General features: G+C 40.0%; 1 protein-coding gene across 1 annotated transcript in view; it reads right to left on the bottom strand.

The window, feature by feature from the left end:
* Positions 1 to 19,148, bottom strand: part of COL11A1 (collagen type XI alpha 1 chain) — a gene marked incomplete at its 5' end in the record, with an annotated part of 138,395 nt that overhangs the window by 47,887 nt on the left and 71,360 nt on the right. Inside the window, 9 exons of the mRNA XM_023764109.1 lie at positions 2,361 to 2,414; positions 5,905 to 5,958; positions 8,822 to 8,866; positions 8,970 to 9,023; positions 9,155 to 9,199; positions 9,323 to 9,376; positions 14,664 to 14,717; positions 16,043 to 16,150; positions 17,809 to 17,862. Coding sequence (XP_023619877.1) covers positions 2,361 to 2,414; positions 5,905 to 5,958; positions 8,822 to 8,866; positions 8,970 to 9,023; positions 9,155 to 9,199; positions 9,323 to 9,376; positions 14,664 to 14,717; positions 16,043 to 16,150; positions 17,809 to 17,862 — 522 coding nt within the window. The remainder of the gene's footprint in view (positions 1 to 2,360; positions 2,415 to 5,904; positions 5,959 to 8,821; positions 8,867 to 8,969; positions 9,024 to 9,154; positions 9,200 to 9,322; positions 9,377 to 14,663; positions 14,718 to 16,042; positions 16,151 to 17,808; positions 17,863 to 19,148) is intronic.

The raw sequence follows: 19,148 nt of genomic DNA, 5'->3' as shown, positions 1-19,148 counted from the left end.
ATTCAGCCTTCTCTTGAATTCTTGGCTGAAGCTACCATTTGAATTGATGACTAAATCAAGATCAGCAAAATCTTTAACAATTTCACTGTCCTCATTGTCTGTATTAGGATCAATACAGGACTTGGCACTGTGTTTCTGAGAGAAACTTGGGTTGCTTCAGTATAATAGAAACTATTTCTAATAATTCCCAGTGGTCTTAAAAAGCTTTGGATGGTAAAATGTCAGATTGAACTCTCAACTCAAGGATTTCTGACTGAGGACAAAATTCCAATGTAAAAAATATCCATTTTTATAAACGAGGTAACACATATATAGCAAAATACAGCTACTCTAAATTCTTGTATAAGGTAATCTTGTAAATCCCAGTCAGCGTGCACACATACATGCACATGCGCGCGCGCACACACACACGAGAAAGAAAGGTTCCTGGCAATAAGATTATTCACTATTGCTCTTAAAAGTGGATTTGGCCCTGCTGGCATGGCTCAGTGGATGAGTGTTGACCTATGGAGGTCACGGTTCCATTTCTGGTCAGGGCACATGCCCACATTGCGGGCTCGATCCCCAGTGTGGGGCGTGCAGGCGACAGCTGATTGATAATTCTCTCTCATTATTGATATTTTTTTCTCTCTCTCTACCTTCCTCTCTGATATCAATTAAAATATATGTTTTTTTTAAAAAGTGGATTTGAAATCTGAAATACAGTTTTCCAGAAATAATGCTAGCCTTTGTCTAGGAGAAACTACTCAATGAGAACATCCACCCTAGAATCATTAGTTAATATGCTATTTTCCCTCTTTGTTTAAATTTAAATATATAATATGGTTCCTCTGGAGAAAAGCAGAAGCTCTTATTAAATTGAAGACAAAAGGGATTTTATAATGAAAATTCTCTAGGCATCTCTCCCTTCACAGACATTTTGGGAATATTATAGAATTATTCCCACAACGCTCTACCAGGACTTGGTTAAAAATGATTGACTGCAATATTTAAATGAGAATGCATTTGCAAATTTGAATGTGGATTTTTCTTTAGAGGGTTTATTTTATGCTCTTCATGTAGCTATCTTTCCCGGGAGAAAACCCAACCAATTTTACTCTTTGGTCTCACTAAATCATTCTGAAATGTATTTTTGAAATCCAAGACTTTGAAGTTTACAATCTGACTAAAGAGAAAAAGTTCTTACACCAAAGAACTATCACTTGGTGAATGACACAAGACTACACAGAATATCATCATGTTTTCAGATTTGTTATCGTGGACTGTGACGCGACTCCAAATACATCTTCGTGCTCACAGAATGCCCTCCAATGTTTTGGAGCCTCATCCTCAAAGCTAGTCTGTGTGGTGATTTCCTTAAGAAATCTGGATAAAATTAACCAACGATGAGAAGCAAAATGGGATTCCAAGTCAACATGCTAATCCACAATGATTTCTGTTTAAACTCACACCCCACTGGCATAGCCTGACACCTGGTTTTGTGATGGTGGCAGAGTAAACCCACAAACCCGCCAGGATCGGTAAGGCATAGCTGAGCTTCCAGTGTTCCCTCTGCCCTACTCATGTCTTTAATGTTACACTGTTCATAACGTTAAATAACATTCAGCCACATGTTCCCATTCATATTTTTCTACTGGAGGCAAGAGGATGCATTTGACCAAGTTCCAGACCAATTATATAGCCTTGTGGTTTCAACATCAGAAAATATTGCATCCTTTTGTTCTGGAGAGAAGAATGTGTCACCTGCATGGTTTACTTTAATGTGTTTCCTTTAGAGGGTGGAGGGGTGATAGGGTTGGTTGAAATATATCTGTAAACAAAGACTTCAGTGAAAGGGCCAGGTGGAGGTGTCACAAAAATAATGGGGTCTCCCCATCAGCTCATCCCAAGATGCTGTCATTGACCATAAGGACAAGCAAATCAACTAACATCCCATGCCCTCAAGTCTGTCCTTTTAGGTGTTTAGATACAAACATGGTCCTATTTATGCATTTTAAAAATATATTTTAATAAGAGTTTCCATAGGCCCAGCGGCGTGGCTCAGTGATTGAGGACCAGGAGGTCACGGTTTGATTCCTGGTGAGGGCACATGCCTGGGTTGCGGGCTCGATCCCCAGTGTGGGGCATGCAGAAGGCAGCCAATCAATGATTCTCTCTCACCATTGATGTTTCTCTCTCTCCCTCTCCCTTCCTCTCTGAAATCAATAAAAATATCTTTTTTTTAAAAAAAAGAGTTTCAATAGAATCAATTTCTCCATTGCCCTTAACCTGGTAATTGAGCTGTTAAATAAAGTAGCTTTCTGTTCAATGATGAGGTGCTAGAGAAGGACAATTTCAATAGGAAGAGGGAGGTCACTTACAGTCTCTCCACGTTGCCCAGGGTGCCCTGGCAGGCCATCCTTCCCAGGTGGTCCCTGAAATCACAAATAAAAACACCACATGCTATAAATATGTATGACTTGTACAGTCTCATGCAATATGTTAGATAATTTTCTTATATTTTCATTAGATATTGTATTTTTGATGTTCTGTTGATTTCCTATATGGTAATTAATTAATATATGTGTATGTGTGTGTGTATATATATATACACACACACACACATACACATACATACATATATCTTTGGTATAATGCTATCTGAACTGAGACCAAGAGAAAATTGTACAACCCTAATCTGAACATTTTACATTTCAATTCTCTTCATTAGTAGTTACCTTTTTAAAAGGAATAGTGACATATATTTGTTTTTATTTTTGCAAAAATGTTAGTTCTTTAGTACTTGAAATATGAATATATTTTGTCCTTTTCTGATCAATTTTCAACCCATCAAGACTTGGAAAGGAGAGAGATGCAGTGCCCTCTAGTGGTGGTCTGAGCTTTTAACTGACAATTAAAAGAAACACACTCTATGTCAGGGGTCCTCAAACTACGGCCCGCGGGCCACATGCAAATACAAACATTGTATTTGTTCCCGTTTTGTTTTTTTCCTTCAAAATAAGATATGTGCAGCGTGCATAGGGATTTGTTCATAGTTTTTTTTAAAACTATAGTCCGGCCCTCCAACGTTCTGAGGGACAGTGAACTGGCCCCCTGTTTAAAAAGTTTGAGGACCCCTGCTCTATGTTATAAACAATGGCCGTTACCTCTCAATTGCTTCAAGAAAAGGAAAGAAGGGACTACGCTCAATTTTAGACATTATCAGGACCAATTTTTCCCAGTAGGATTTCTCAAATTTTCTTGGAAGCATCATGTTTGTTAAGCACTGGAGAGCAGGTCTACCCTGCTATCACTTTTTTTGTAGAGGATGCTGTCTTCGTCATGACCGAAGAAATAAATGAAGCAATTAACTAAGTACTTAAAGTAAACAACTCAGTGAGGTTCCTATGTTTCGGACACTTAGGAGCAATAGGCTGCTTCTTTAGGCTGCGTTATGAATTATCCATCCTCCTCAGAAGCCATTCTAAGGATCAGTTCACATTTCAAGACATGTTTATAGAGGTGGGCACACATAGCCTTGCCATTCTGGATAAATGAAGAAAACCCACCATTTTAATGAGATTTTAATGATGACAGATATACTTCTCATGATATGTTAATTATTTAAATACATCTCTGTATTTGTTTAAACAAATGCGCTATATACATAAATCTGCTTTGGAACATCATGCTTTTTCTATGTTGAGTTGGAATAAGGGGTTTATTTAGAAATAAGCTCATTTTCACAACCATGTCCTTCTCCATCAAAGAGATGAAGGCATTTCTTCCCTAAACATTATGCAAATGCATCCCGGAGAAATGATGGGTACTTCTATCTCATGCTCTAATGTTTCACTTGCCAGAGGAACAGAGTATAAAAACCACTCTGCTCTGCAGTGAAAGCATGTTCCTTAGCATTGTCGTGTCTCTCCAACAAGAGTGCGTTCCGTTCAAGTGGAGGCACTTACACTTCTAACGCCTCGTAGAGACAGAACGCATGCATGATCAATGGCTCCAAACTTGTGGGAAAGGCACGAGAGAACAGGCTGGAAAAGTCTGAGGAAAAGAGGGTCAAGTGGCTTTCCCTGACAATAAAGTTACATTGCACGAAGGGAAACAATCCTTAAACATATGCCCACGAGTAAACGGTGTGATAATGTGCAAGTTACACATGACACTAGTTTTTCTGCTGCTAAACAGTGGTCTATGCACGTGGCTTCGAAATACTCATGAAAAGAATCCTATGTGTAGCTATTATCCTACATTTAATATTAGCTATTTGCATTAATCTGTTTATAATGCAGTAATGCAGATAATCTGCTCTTGATCTGTTTGCAGTAATAAAACTGTAGTGTTAAACTAATATTTTAAACATACTTGTACATGTGTCTGTGTAGACTGCACATACTGTCTGAAATTATTGTAGAAGGCAAGAGACTGCCTTAACATTTACTATTCAAGTCAGTATTTCACAATAAATAATTCATCTTCTGAAGATGTGAGCTGAAGTCACATTTGAAAGTAACAGTGAAATAGAGGGTTGTTCAAACTCAATAAGAATTGGAGAACATATGTATTTATTTATAAATTATTTTCAACATGTTTAAATATATAATGTAATCACATATAACATTTATTTAAAATTTTAACATCTTAATTTAGAATGTTCTGAACGGCTCCTTTTTGCAAGACTTGTACTGAATGCACCAAAGACCTATTGAATCAAAATCTACATTTTTAACAAGGTGCCAACATGATCTGTGTGCACATTCAAGTCTAGACAAGAACAGTGGTGAACAGAGTTGAGCATTTGTCAGAACTACCTGGAGACTTTGCTAAGAACACCCCCCCCCGCCCCGCCCGCCCCTGAGGCTCTGAGCAGGTAGGTGAGTGAGGCTGGGACAAGACTGCATTTCTAACAAATCCCAGGAGTGCTGATGTGCTGGTCTAGGGACCACACTTTCAGAACAGCCTCCTTAGACGGGTGATGCTATGGCCAAAAAGCTGTATCACCCCAAGTTTGTATGTTAAAACCCTAACCCTTGCCTGAATGGTGTGGCTCCGTGGTTGAGTGTCTACCTAAGAAGCAGGAGGTCACGGTTTGATTCCCTGTCAGGGCACATGCCCTGGTAGTGGGCTCGATCCCCAGTAGGGGGCGTGCAGGAGGCAGCCAATGATTCTCTCATCATTGATGTTTCTTTTCCTTCCTTCCTTCCTTCCTTCCTTCCTTCCTTCCTTCCTTCCTTCCTTCCTTCCTTCCTTCCTTCCTTCCTTCCTTCCTTCCTTCCTTCGCAGCCAATGATTCTCTCATCATTGATGTTTCTTTTCCTTCCTTCCTTCCTTCCTTCCTTCCTTCCTTCCTTCCTTCCTTCCTTCCTTCCTTCCTTCCTTCCTTCCTTCCTTCCTTCCTTCCTCTCTCCCCCCCCTCCGCCTTCCTTTCTGAAATCAGTATTTTTTGTAAAGACGTAACCCTTAAGGTAATGTTATTGAGGGGAGACCTTCGGCAGGTGACCTACAACAGATGCTCCAGAGCGCTCCCTCATCCCCTCCACCAGTGAGGACACAGTGAGAAGTCTGAGAACCACATGTATTTTGAAGGGCACGTTGGCTATCACAGTGTTTTATGCCATGAGTGGTATGAGTTGCAGTAGAGGAGTCATTGAGAGAGAACAATATTCATGTTGGTCTAGTCTTTGATACACTTTGAAAGAATATTTAGTAAGATATAATTACATGATGACCAGAAACACTCAGTAAACATCACAAAGTGAAAATATCTGTAGAATGTGACGTCATTCATTGCAATTTTGTTTTCATAGGAATTGTCATCAATGTGTGTATCTGGGAAATGATTTCAACATAAGCTATGACTCTCAAAAATGCAGCACATTCTCACATGAAGAAAGACAGAAAACTCTCACTTACAGGAGGGCCTTTTGGTCCTGGGAATCCAACCGGACCCTGAGGTCCTTGAGGGCCCTGAAAGTCAAGAGCAGAGGGGACACTTGAGAACACGCCTTACAACACGCCTTGACACCTCGCGGGTTGTGTCTACAGATGAAGCACACGAGCACGTAGCTTCTTCCCCACGTTGACGACTATGGCAACACACGAGATCACCTGGCTCAGCCAAGAGCGAAGGGGATGCTTTTCACACGATTCAGCACCCAGAGCCACACGGCACGTTCACATTAAAGGTGTGAGCCAGGGCTGGGCCAGGAAGTTCCACAGACTCTCTGCTTTGACCATTAGCTAGATTCCAAATCCCCCAAAAGAAAAATTCTTTTTTAAATGGACTTTCTAACTATTCTGACTCTAGTCATATAAACTAAAAGGAAACAAATAAGTGATTTCCTCAAAAAGACCAGAGAAGATGCCTTTAACTAATCTCTGTACTTAAAATAGGTTATTTTTGAAGATTGTATCTCATTTTACTCACTTCCTCAGAGAAAATAAAGATGCAACACTGGGTCTTTCTTTATAACATTCCACAAGAGTGTTGACATATTCTTTTTGAATTAATCAAGAGTTTCCAGGTGGGGTAAAAAATACATAAAGACTCTGTAAAAATAGTATTGAAACTCAATGAGAATTGCCAGATAAAATACCCAGTGTCTAGTGAAATTTGAATTTTGGATAAATAATGATTTTAATATGTCCCAAATATTTCAAGGGACATAATTATGTCACGAATTATTCATTGTTTATGTAAAAGTTCACCTTAATTGGATGTCTCACTTATTTTATTTATTTTGATTTTGTTTTGTTTTTGCTAAATCTGGTCATCTCAGATCCAAATGAATGCTGAATTAACCAAGTGTTTACTAACAGGCACCCCTGAGCTGCAAATAACTGAGTATGAGTGATCATATTTAACTTGTAGGATATCCTATATTTTTATATTATTTCTATCATTTTTCAGTTGTGTGCCTAAGATGTAATTAAACAGTTCATTATAAAAATTCTTTGCAGAGAATGAGGGTACACTAGGGAGGAAATGTCGCACCAACTCCACAGAATACAAGAAATATGTTCTACATATTTAAAACATGTATAAATGTTTCTTGGAAAAATTTATTTTGGATCAGCCTTTAAATGTATCTTCAAAATATCCTCTTCTTGTTCTTGAAGTGTTTTTACAATTACACATAAGCATGCTATTGGGTCAGTACTGTGCTCCAAAATAAAACTGTGAAGACATGGTTCATCATGAAATGTTGGGAAGCACAAGTAATACGTAAAGAAACACTAGTTTGTGCTTTAAAGACAAAATTCCTAGTTGTGCTACAATTTCTTAAATGCTTCCACTCCATTCAGTGAGTCAGCCATCTTAGTTTGACTGTACCTTCTTACTAACATGACTTGGTCCATAAAAAATTTCAAAACGTATGTATTTATGAGCTCAAATTGTACAGGATGGACTTAATTTGAGGATAGTTCATCAATAGTGAGAAACATTTGGTAGGAAGTTTAATTTAGTTAAATATAAACCAAAGCTGGAAATGACTACAACTAAGGATTTATTCTTTTGTCTCATCTACTGATATTTGTCACAAATACCAACATTATTCCAAAAAAGTTTTACTTATTCTCAGTTTTAAGTTATACATTGTAGGATAGTTCTGTTTTTCTTTTTGTGAAACTTCTTTATAAATTTCAAAAAATAATATAAAATATGTCGTCTATGATTGCATTATTCTAAAAATAATTATAGAATATTTAAAGTGAGTCTAATTTCTTTCATAGTAATTCAATTTAATATTTAAAATTCTTTCAAGAGGATAGCTTTTCAAAATCTGACTACAAAAATGATCCTTTTTGCCAAAAAACTAAAATAAAATAAAGGGCATGCTTCGTCATGTGCATTTAGCTTGAGTTTACATCAGTTGGAAATAAGTAGTTTTTCTATTTACGGGAACAGATGTTTTATCTCGATGGGAGTGCACATGGGCTGTGATTTAATGGCCGCGGGGAGCTTGCATTGTACCAGCATCATGCTGCTGGCCAGCTCCATGGACATAATGAGGATCAACGTGTAACACAAAGTGAAGGAGGCATCGGTGTATGCGTCTGTTTAAAAGAAAAAAAGTTATTTTGGCTTGAGTTTAAGAGTGACATCTTGGACCAATTACACGTGTTATTTCTCTCATTTCTGTGACAAGCTCAGTGGCGTATAACCTGTGTGCAAAAGAAAGATGCACCCTGGCCGGTGTGGCTCAGTTGGTTGGGCATCGTCCTGTGCTCTTGGAAAGGTCGCTGGTTCGATTCCCTGTTGGGGCACACGCCTGGATTGTGAGCTTGATCCCCAGTAGGGGGTATATAGGAGGCAGCCCCATCAATTTTTCTCTCTCTCCCTCTCCCTTCCTCTCTAAAAATGAATAAAAATATTTTTTAAAAATAGAAAGATGCCGTAGCCAGTTGGCTCAGTGGATAGAGTGTCAGCCTGCGGACTGAAGAGTCCCGGGTTTGATTCCAGTCAAGGGCATGTACTAAGGTTGCAGGCTCCTCCCCGGCCTGGGCCCTGGTCAGGGCTTGTGCAGGAGGCAACCAATCGATGTGTTTCTCTCACATCGATGTTTCTCTGTCTTTCCGTCTCTCTTCCACTTTCCTTAAAAGTCAATGGAAAAATATTCTCGGGTGAGGATTAAAAAACAAATAAAAAGTAGGAAGATGAAACTTTCTTTAAGAGGAGTCAGTTAAAGACTAGGAATGTTTCAGCTCTCGCTGGGTTTTGTGGGCGGCCGTGGATGTGTGCTGCAGACACGTGTTCCCTTTCCTAGAAATGTAATCACTTGCAAAATCTTCGAATCGATTCTATCTGATGTGCCCGTCTCATACTTACTCTCTCGCCAGGAGGGCCTGGGGGGCCATCACCGCCCGAAGTGCCCTGCCAACAACAGAAGGAAAAACCTGGTGAGAGTCCTGCTCCCAGCATCGTCCCCGGACGGAGCGCTTACAGCGAAGCCCGAGGAGACAGGCGCGGACAGTACCTTCGGACCTGGCTTCCCAGTGGGGCCTCGCGCTCCTCTCGAACCCCGAGGACCCTGCAGAGAACAGAAGACCATGTCGCTCTCACGCCAAGCCAGAGGCCCTGGAGACATTGTTATTCCTGGAGAAAATCATCTGGGAACATTAAGTCCGAAACGAAAATGTGGGTTGGATGTAAGGTACCCACCGTGGGACCGCGCTGCCCGCGAGGGCCTGGCTTGCCCGCGACGCCCTGCAAAGACAGTTGAGACTGGGTCAGGGTTGGTGGGCACAGGGAGCCGGGCCTGGGCTGGGAGGGGGCCTCGGCAAGGACATTACACTAGCGAGGCCAGAGCGATAGACTTGAGCATCGTACCCGTGCGCCTTTCTCCCCGTTGGCCCCTGGGGACCCGGGAAATCCAGTGGAACCCTGCAAAGAAGAAAACAAGAACCATGAACTTGGTAGCTGACATTTAACCACAAGCGGGAATCTTGGGGAACACAGTGCTTCTCACAAGCTGGTCATATTTCAATGGAAAGTGATCCTTAATGTGCATACAAGCTCCACCCATGTATTTAAGGACAAACTTACAGGGGCGTCGGCAATCCTGAGGGCATTGGAAGCTTGAACAGATAAAACAGATTTTCAGTTTTTTACTTTTGGTAAAATCATGAATCAAATATGTCATTTCTCATATTAGAAAAGACCAACTACAGACAATGGGCAATTTATAGTCAGTAAATGATTAACGTCTAACTCTTCATACTTGCTTCAACTCTGAAGAAGAATCCTATGTTTCAATATTAATAATCAAATATTAAGATGAGCACTTTATACTATATTGTCCTGAAGTAACACTCTGGGATGAGTCTACACAGCACTCTTCATTGAATGATTTCATGCCTTTAGAACTGGGTCAAGTCACAGACACCGAAATCTCCCTCCACCTTGCCTGTGTGATGTCTGGCTGGTCAGAACTAGCTGAGCTCTAAGGCAGGCGGGCCAGCGTCACAGTCCTGCTCTGGGAATTTCAAAGGCATAAATTCAAGACTTGTCTTTATCATGTATTCACCTAAGTACCTTGGGAGCGTTACTCATTCTCCTTGAACAGAGTTGTTGTTTTCTCTTCTGCGAAATGAGGCCAGGCAACAGCTTACAGGTACCAGGGAATTTGGGGGAGATCGGGATCAAGGAAGGCAGGGTGTAAAACTGACAATGAGCCCGGCCGAGGTGGCTCAGTGGTAGAGCGTCTACCTATGAACCAGGAGGTCACTGTTCAATTCCCGGTCAGGGCACATGCCCGGGTTATGGGCTCCATCCCCAGTAGGGGGTGTGCAGAAGGCAGCTGATCAATGATTCTCTCTCATCATTGATGTTTCTCTCTCTCCTCTCCTTTCCTCTCTGAAATACATTATATATATATATTAAAAATGACAATGACAGCAATAAATGGCTAAAGATGTAATACACACAGTCAAAGTGTTATGTCATTTCCTCTACAAACAGCCACATTTTAGAAATGAACTGCACCCTAGTTCCCCATTTCTCCCTGGGCACATACATGTCCAGACTTCCATCTGCTCAGAGATTCCTGTGAGCTCGACTGTGGCTGTGGCCTCGGTACTGTCTCATGAAATAGAGCAGATTAGGGTTCCAGTCCGTGCTGTTCAACTTGCTAATGATCAGAACGGGGGCGGGGTAGAGGGCGAGCTCCCCAAGACTCACTGTTCCCATTTGGACCATCGTGGGAATTAAATGCAACAACGATGAAATGCCCATCGAAGAGCAGAAGGCAGTCCTGTTGACACGTGTCCCAGGCACAAACAGAAATATAATGAGCCTTCTTTGACTGGAAGACACTTTTTGCTTTTTTTTATCCGCTCATTTGGACTGAATTACCCCTGACTGTTTCTCCACGTGGTAAAAGGCTGCTCTGTGTCAAAAAAACCTGGAGCGATTGCCGACATCCAGATCGCCAGGTCCCTCTCGGACCTTTGACTCAGGAATCCGCATTATTAACAGTTTCTCCAGGTCACACGTGCAGAATGGAGGCTGTCAATTCCCATTTCCTCCCCAAGTCAGGAAAGCGTGCAAAGCCTGTGGCAGCTGATGGTCAGAGCACTAACCCAAACCCGTTTCCCACTAGATCTGACGCCCACAGACGACTATGTCCGACCCTAGGACAAGCGCTAGGACGCCTAATGTTCACAGCATGGGGGAGAGGTCTGCAAATTACATTTTTGAAGGCTTTCAAAGCCTCTTTTCTTTCTCTACAGAGAATCAGATAGTTGTGTCTGGTGCAGTATTACTTTGTGATACGCTGGGAATTTGATAAGCGAGAATAACTGAATATGGAAATAATTTACTTCTATCAGATTTTATTTAGGGACAAATATTCACTGCTGTCCCGAGTGGCATGGATAGGTAACACATTTAGAGAAACTCCACTAAAACAAATGGCTCTTATGCATCAATTTCATTTTTGATAAATTTATTTTCTTATATAGCTTCTGCTCTAAGAAATGTATGGGAAACAGACAAAAATGTCCAAGCTAACAACTGGGCAGTTTGTACTAAATCATTCTTTTCTTTCTCACGGAAGGAATTATCACCAAATATGTAAGTTCCACACAGAAGCATCATCTGCTTTTCAATAGAAAAAGCAAACAGCAAGCAAAAGGTCAAAAGTCAAAGGTTAATGGCATAAAAGGCTCAGTCAGTGTGAAATATAAAAATTGTTTTAAACGCTGTTTTAACTATCAAAGTGTCCTGTCTTAAAATAGATGTTACTTTTTGAAATAGCTACCTATCACTTTATGGTACACAGGATGGGTGCATCTTTTAATACCCACCAAGATTTTGCTAGTAAGATACTGGATACATTATATTGTCTAATTATAGTCTTTAAATTGCTTGAAGAATTTCAGCAGCCAATTTTCACTTTTAATACAAAAAAGATTTAAATCTATTTAAAATTCACTGGCTTCCACATAGGAAAGTTATCTTTGAAGTTATCTTTGATCTTGGATGTGCCAATCATTTTTTATTGTAGAACTGAGAAACATAAATGGTTTCTGAGCATAGAATAAAATGTATGAAGAAAAGTTATAGAAAATAATAAAGACTAAAATTTCAAACATTTAAGCTAGAGAGTCTCATGTGTATTTAACAACCTTAATATAAAGGAAAATGTTTGATTCTGCTAGAAAGAAACACTTCTCTAGTCATGCTGAAGCATTTTGCTAATACTAATAATAAACCCCAAACTCAAAGAATATTGAACAGAGAATTGACCTGTGAAAAACAGCAAAACATAAGAATGTCAAACTCATAAAAGGAAATTCAAATAACATGACAGTTTTGTGTTTTTAAACCAAAGCACCAGCATAACTGAAATTCACCCTTCTAATTAGATCAGTAATTCTGGGAGTAACCTGAGGAGAGCTGAACCCCAGGGCTGTGCCAGGAATGTCTTCTCTCACTCCTAGCACTTGTGAGAAATGCTGGCATTTGAAAAGCAGGTACCTGAGAGGCAGGACAGGGGAGCAGGGATGGTAGTTAATGGGAAAATTCCTGATCAGTGCTTGAAACACAGCCACAGACAGTGAATGATGCCTGGATTATTTTAAAATCAGAGCCATAGGACTCTTACTTTACCAGGCTCAAAGGCTCATGTTCACCTCCTACTACAGAGGAAATAGGAATTATCCTATATAATAAAAGAGAAACATGTAAATTGGCCGTCCCTCCACTACACTCACCAGCCAATCAGGAGTGACTATGCAAATTAACCCGACAAAGATGGCGGGTCAATTTGCATGCACAGGCGCCAGGCGGAGAGCAGAGCGGGAGAGCCGGCGGAAAGTGGAGTGGCTTGGGGAACTTGGCTCCCCAAGCTGCCAGATGGAGAGCAGAGAGGGAGAGCTGGCGGCTTGGAGGACTTGGCAGAGTGGAAGGCCATGGGATGGCGGAGTCAGAGCAGGAAGGGAAAACCAAGAGCTCGGGGAGCACCAGGAATGCTGGGAATTGTAGTTCTGGTGGCAGATGGATCTCCTAGACCAGTGGTTCTCAACCTGTGGGTCGTGACCCCTTTGGGGGTCTAATGACCCTTTCACAGGGGTTGCCTAAGACCATCAGAAAACACATATATAATTACATATTGTTTTTGTGATTAATCACTATGCTTTAATTATGTTCAATTTGTAACAATGAAATTAGGGGTCACCACAACATGAGGAACTGTATTAAAGGGTCGCGGCATTAGGAAGGTTGAGAACCACTGTCCTAGACACTAGAGCAAAGTGAGCCTGGAGCAAGTTACTGTTGTGGTGGGGGATGGAGGGAAAGCAAAGGTGAGAGACATAAGTAAAATCAGAGTATCTAGGAAAAATTAAAGGGAAGATATCCTAAAACTTCCAGGAAATCTCCACCAATGAAGCAAAGAAAAAAAAAAAGCCTCTATTATTCTGTGAGCAACAAACCAAACTGAGTTGAGGTCTCAGACAATTCGCTCATATGATTGCAAAGACAGACAGAAACTCCTAGATTGGAGAGGGCTCTCCTGAGGGCTCCCAGATTGGAGAGGATGCAGGTCAGGCTGAGGGACTCCCACACCCCCCAGTGCACAAATGCCGTGCACTGGGCCTCTAGTAATATGTATAATATGTATTTTCTAGAAAATAATTTTTCTAGGAAAATTACAAGACCACACAGTAAACCTCAAATAGTGCTGTCACATGACGACGAGTGCCTGTTTTCACATTTGTGAGGGGAAAGGACATTTCCCTCTCCCACTGATTATTTGTGAAGCTTATTAATAGATACATGTTTGGGGATTGTTATATAATTAGGATTTATTTCTACCTACTATACCTGTCAAGCCTGAATGGTCAAACAGAGATGGATGGTAGATAGACAGATAGATAATCTCATGGGTATTTAACAACCTTAATATCAATAACAAGAATTTATATATTAACTCGTTTAACCACTTGACTATATCTAGTCAATGCAACAAGTGCAGCCGTAACGACGTTCTATAAATTAGCTTGAGAAAAATTAGTGCACCACGGTAAACATGTATTTTTAAAACCATCTATGTTTATCCATAACATACATATACTTCAATTAGAAAAATATAGCATTTAGGTGGTGTAGGGGGTTGAATGGTGCCCCACCCCCCAAGATATTTTGACATTTTGCCATGGAAGCATGGAACAGACAGACAAATCTCAGAGGGAAGGGGGGGGGAGGCAGGAAGAGATTAACCAAAGATCGTACATACATGTGTGCATAGCCCCTGGGCACAGACAAGAGGGTGGAGAAGGCCTGGGGGGGGGTGCGGGGTGGAGGAGATCAATGACAGGGGAAGGGGGGGACATCTGTAAAACTTTCAACAATACAGATAACCTTAAAATAGTAATAAATGCATTAGGTAAAGTAGATAGGCTTACAAAGGGAAACAACTGCACTGAAATAGTTATCAAAAATTTTTTTTAAATTATGATATGGCAATCTATGTGCATCTTTGATAACACACTTTAAATTATAAGATCTAACAGGTCTAATAATTAATAATTTTGAATGAGTGGAAGTGAAATTTCAAGATACTATCATATTATATGCCCCCCCCCCAAAAAAAATAAAGGTAAACAATCTTAACTGTTTCTACAAAATGTTAGTAAATAAACTCTAAAAACCAAGCTAATTACTTTACCTTTGGACCTTGTCTTCCTGGGTACCCGGGCAATCCTGGAACACCAAGTTTCCCCTAAAGTTAAAAAAAAAAATTCTAGGTTGAATTAAGCTAAAATGATCATTTTAGTCATTTTTCTAGAAGGACCACATATTTGTCACTAGAAAGAAAGATCTGCAAGTTTCTGCCACACTTTCACTCTCTGTCTTCATCTGAAGAGGAAAAAGGATGCTTCAGACACGTTTCCAATGTGCCCATGGTCACGCCCTCCCCCTGTGCTGCCTGAGTGACAGGGCCTCTCTGGGACACAGAGCCCGACTATGTGAGGGCTGGGAGCCTTGGTGAGCTGTTACCCGGAGTAAAGAAAACACCTAAGCTCCCCAGCATTCCATGTCACCGAAAGTTAGGTGATGTCGATTAGAAAGTTCATCCTTTTGATAAAAGTAGTTCAGTTCTCGCTGTAAATATAAAGCCAGCGTTCACAAGTTCTTTACCCTTTTTTCACTGAGTAAGTAAAGTTAAATAACTATATTAAGAAATTCTGCCCCAATTTTGAGCAGTTTCTTCTTTTTTTCTCTCAAGTATCTGCATCAATAAATATACATAGGTTGCAAGTTATGGCTAAGTAATGATTTCTGTGGAGTGTTAACTCCTGCAGGTGGTCGCCTGTATATGCAACTATGTTGTTCTCATGCAATGAGATTACATCTCCATGTAAAAAGTGCTAAAACCAACAGATAAGTAACAGTGGTGTCCAAAGATGTGTTACAAATACTTGGAGGGTGAAAATGCTATACTAACAAAAAATGGCCTCCCTGGAAAACCATCAACTTAAAAATCATAGATGGAGAGGAAACTAAATTAAATAGATGAATAAAAGGTGTCTGTGGAATTTTACTGTGATTCATTTTTCTTAAGATCTTATGAAAGGGCACTTTATAAAATATGTGCCAAAATCTTAAACATTAGACGCACATAGTATCAGTCTTTCATATGTACATTTAGACAAAATAAAAACAAGTCCAAGTTACTACGTCCTACGTTAAAAGATGAGCAGTACTTAATGAATGGGGTATTTTACTAGATGAATCCAGGTAAAAAATTAGGATTATAGTTCTGACCTTTCCATTATAGACTGAACTAAAGAGTGGTCTGACTTCAGGTCAGCCCTGCACAGATGGACAATAGGCAGACAAGCCCTGAGGGCTCTCGGCGATGTTTGCAGAGAATAAAATCACCTAGCAACGCGTTCCTGTCGCTAAGCGGCTCACAACTATGTATGGATGTGCTTGAATTTAACAGGATCCTCTAGATTCCCCACATGGATCATTAAAAGCACTTGTCAGTGACACGGAGCATTTTCTTCAAGGGCATCTGTGGACGGAGAGTTGCTCACTGACCTTCTCTCCTGCTTGACCGGAAGGACCGGGGTCCCCAGTGGGACCTGCTCGGCCTTTGGGGCCTTCAGGGCCATCTTCTCCTCTCGGACCTAATTGACCAACTTCTCCCTGAAACGCAGAGTAACAGCATTTTTGAAACTTAAAATAGATTGGAGATTGAATGGCTGAGATTATCGCCTATCAGAACGTCATGTTCTTCACCTCCTGGCCTGTTTGCTCATGTTTTATCTATGACAACGAGGCTTGAACGTGTTGGATGTTAATTAACAAACAACTGATATAGTTTGACACTGGACAACCTACAGTAGCCCATGCTACTATGCATCATATTAAATTAATTTTAATGCATCTGTGTTGCAGAATGAAAGAGAGAGAGAAATAAGAATCAAGATTAGATAATAATAGGGTGGCAGGAGATGCCAGCCCCATTATGCCACTTTGTCATCACAATTATTTTGACCTAAAGGCAATTGAGAAGCTGATATATGCAATAAAAGATGGTATGCCATACAACGGTACACTTGAAACCTATATGATGTTTTAACCAGTTTTCCCCTAATAAGTTTCATTTTTTAAAAAATTCTCTGCCTGCTCCTTAATTGCCTAAAATAAAGCCTTAAATTTGCAAAGGCGTCCTTCCTCCCCTTACAACCAGAAAGGACAGGAGGCAATCACTGGAGACAATGAGTCCTTTATGACCTGGAGCCAGAAGCAGACAGGAGGGGTTTCTACAACACATTTTACTAAAGAGCCGTTCGTGTCCCTTTTATGTGCTTCCAACTATCTGCAGTCCCAGGAACTCAACGTCCTCTTCCTGTGTCTCCTCACGTCTCTAAAAATGTATTGTTCCTTTTCTAAATGCTATCTAAGCCAAAGTTCCAACCACCCCTTTGAGCTACTACTAGTCATCACTGAGTGCTCCCAGGTGTAAACATGATGCACCAGCTAGCAAACTTCTTATTTTCTCTTGCTAATCCCTCTACTGTCAGTCTGATTTTAAAGGGCTCCAGCCAGAGAACCTAGCAGGATAGTAGAAAAAAATACTTGTTCCTCTCTGACAATAGCAACTTTGGAAATCACTGTGTGGAATATTTTAAGAAGTTCTCCATCTTAGACGTGGTTTTCATCTGCACTAGGTACTAGGATATGAAAGGTGTAGCCACCATCCTGGGAACAGGCTTTATATGAACTTTAGGGAACCAAATGTTCTACAGTTTGCTTCTTTTTCAGATTGATTAGCTACTATTATGTTAGTTATTAAATAAATCTTCCCAATAAAATGTTAATTTACTTCAGGCGACTCACATTTTTGTTTGTTTTCTAGACACTCATTACCAGAAAAAAGGCTTTTTTTTTAGTCAAAAATTCAAAACCACCATATAATACAAATTCATACAAGTTGCAGGTATATAGGTTCCAGGCAGCATAGCTCACTACATACAACTAAATTGAGAAGAAATCCATTATGTTACTTCTTTCAAGCAATTTTATCATCGATTTTTTAAAATGTCTATAAATATGGAAATTTAATAGAACACCCAAAAGACAATTGATTATATTATCTTCACAAAGATTAAAACACCTAACTTTTATATAAAAACCAAGTGAGTAATATCTTGTGTAATACAAACATTTTTATTTATCCTGTGCTGGCACTTCCAATATTTAAATAAAAGAGTATGCACACACTCACACACACACAGACAGACACTCACACACTCATGCACATAATTGTATGTACTAGTGGAAATTTTCTTTTCACTTACTCTGTCACCTTTAAGACCCATGTCACCTTTGAATCCTGGGAAACCATCTTCACCCTAAAATACAAGTAATAAAACAGGTGTTTGAATATAAAATATGGCTAAGTACAATGTAAATACTGATAATTAGGGAAAATTCTTCTGAGAAATGTGCATCCTAGTTGTAAAACTTCCTCCTCCCTATTCTAACCCTATGCCCAGTATCCTTCCATTTTCCCATAATTAATAAAATCATCAAATAATTTTCTAAGATAATAAAATACATAAAATAATTTTTAAATTTTGGAAATATTTTACAAATGTGTCCATTAAATTTTCTCTATCTAATGGAGGATATAACCATTCTCTATGACAACATGTATTCTGTGCTACTTGAAGAAAAAGTAAATATTTATATAATTATCATTTAAAAACTATGGATTATCAAAAACAATGTCTTTACCCTCCATTTCTAATTTATACTGAATAATTCCGTATCGTGCATTTTGTAGCACGAGCTTTAGACAAATGCTTTCCAGCTCAACTTGTTCTCTAATCGCCTCTTTTCAGGTGGAGAGTAAGCAAATCAATATTCCCCTTTATCTGTAAACACAGATTGCTCACTGACGCATCATCTGCACAGGCCAGTGTTGCTGAAATGCGGGCACCCTTTAGCCAAGACGGGAGAAATTTTGGCTATAAAAATATGTCCTACCATTCTTTAGTGAACTGCAAACTTTTAAGAAGCATCACAACCTAATCCTCTCCTAATTTCAGGAAAAAGATTAAATTCTGAACGAATCATTATTCATATATTTAAAACATTAATTGAGCAATTACTCCTTTCAGAGTACTATGGAGTATTTTGACGTTTTTATTTTACCAATAAAACGAAGGTAGAATATTTGGGCTAATTTTGGTACAGATGGAGTAAAATGGTTGTTTGGAGAAAAGATGTGCGGGTGAAGATGATGATGATGATGATGATGATGGTGAAGATGATGATGATGGTGGTGGTGGTGGTGGTGGTGAAGATGATGGTGGTGGTGGTGGTGGTGGTTTTGTTACAGGATCCCAGGGCAGGAGGAACAGGGAAACTGAGACGGGAAAGTTCAAACAAGGCCAAACAGCCTGGGGAATGTGCAGCCAGCTTGTAGCTAACCAGCCATTACCTTCCAGCCAAGGCCACTGAGCAAATGGTTAAAAGCCTCCCTAAGGAGAGAATGCAGAGAGGGAGAGGGGAGGGGGGAGGGGGAAAAGCATTTTTACTCCCTGAGAGAAGCCAGCAGCCTCAGGTTTGGCAAGATAGAGTTGCCAGGTGCTTCTCATGAGTTCTGGAAAGCCACAGCAAAGTTATAAAAAAG

Source organism: Myotis lucifugus, unplaced genomic scaffold (assembly GCF_000147115.1).
Source record: "Myotis lucifugus unplaced genomic scaffold, Myoluc2.0 scaffold_317, whole genome shotgun sequence".
NCBI classification, from domain to species: Eukaryota; Metazoa; Chordata; class Mammalia; order Chiroptera; family Vespertilionidae; genus Myotis; species Myotis lucifugus.
Note: the sequence above shows the minus strand (reverse complement) of the source record. Positions and strands in the feature narration are given on the sequence as shown.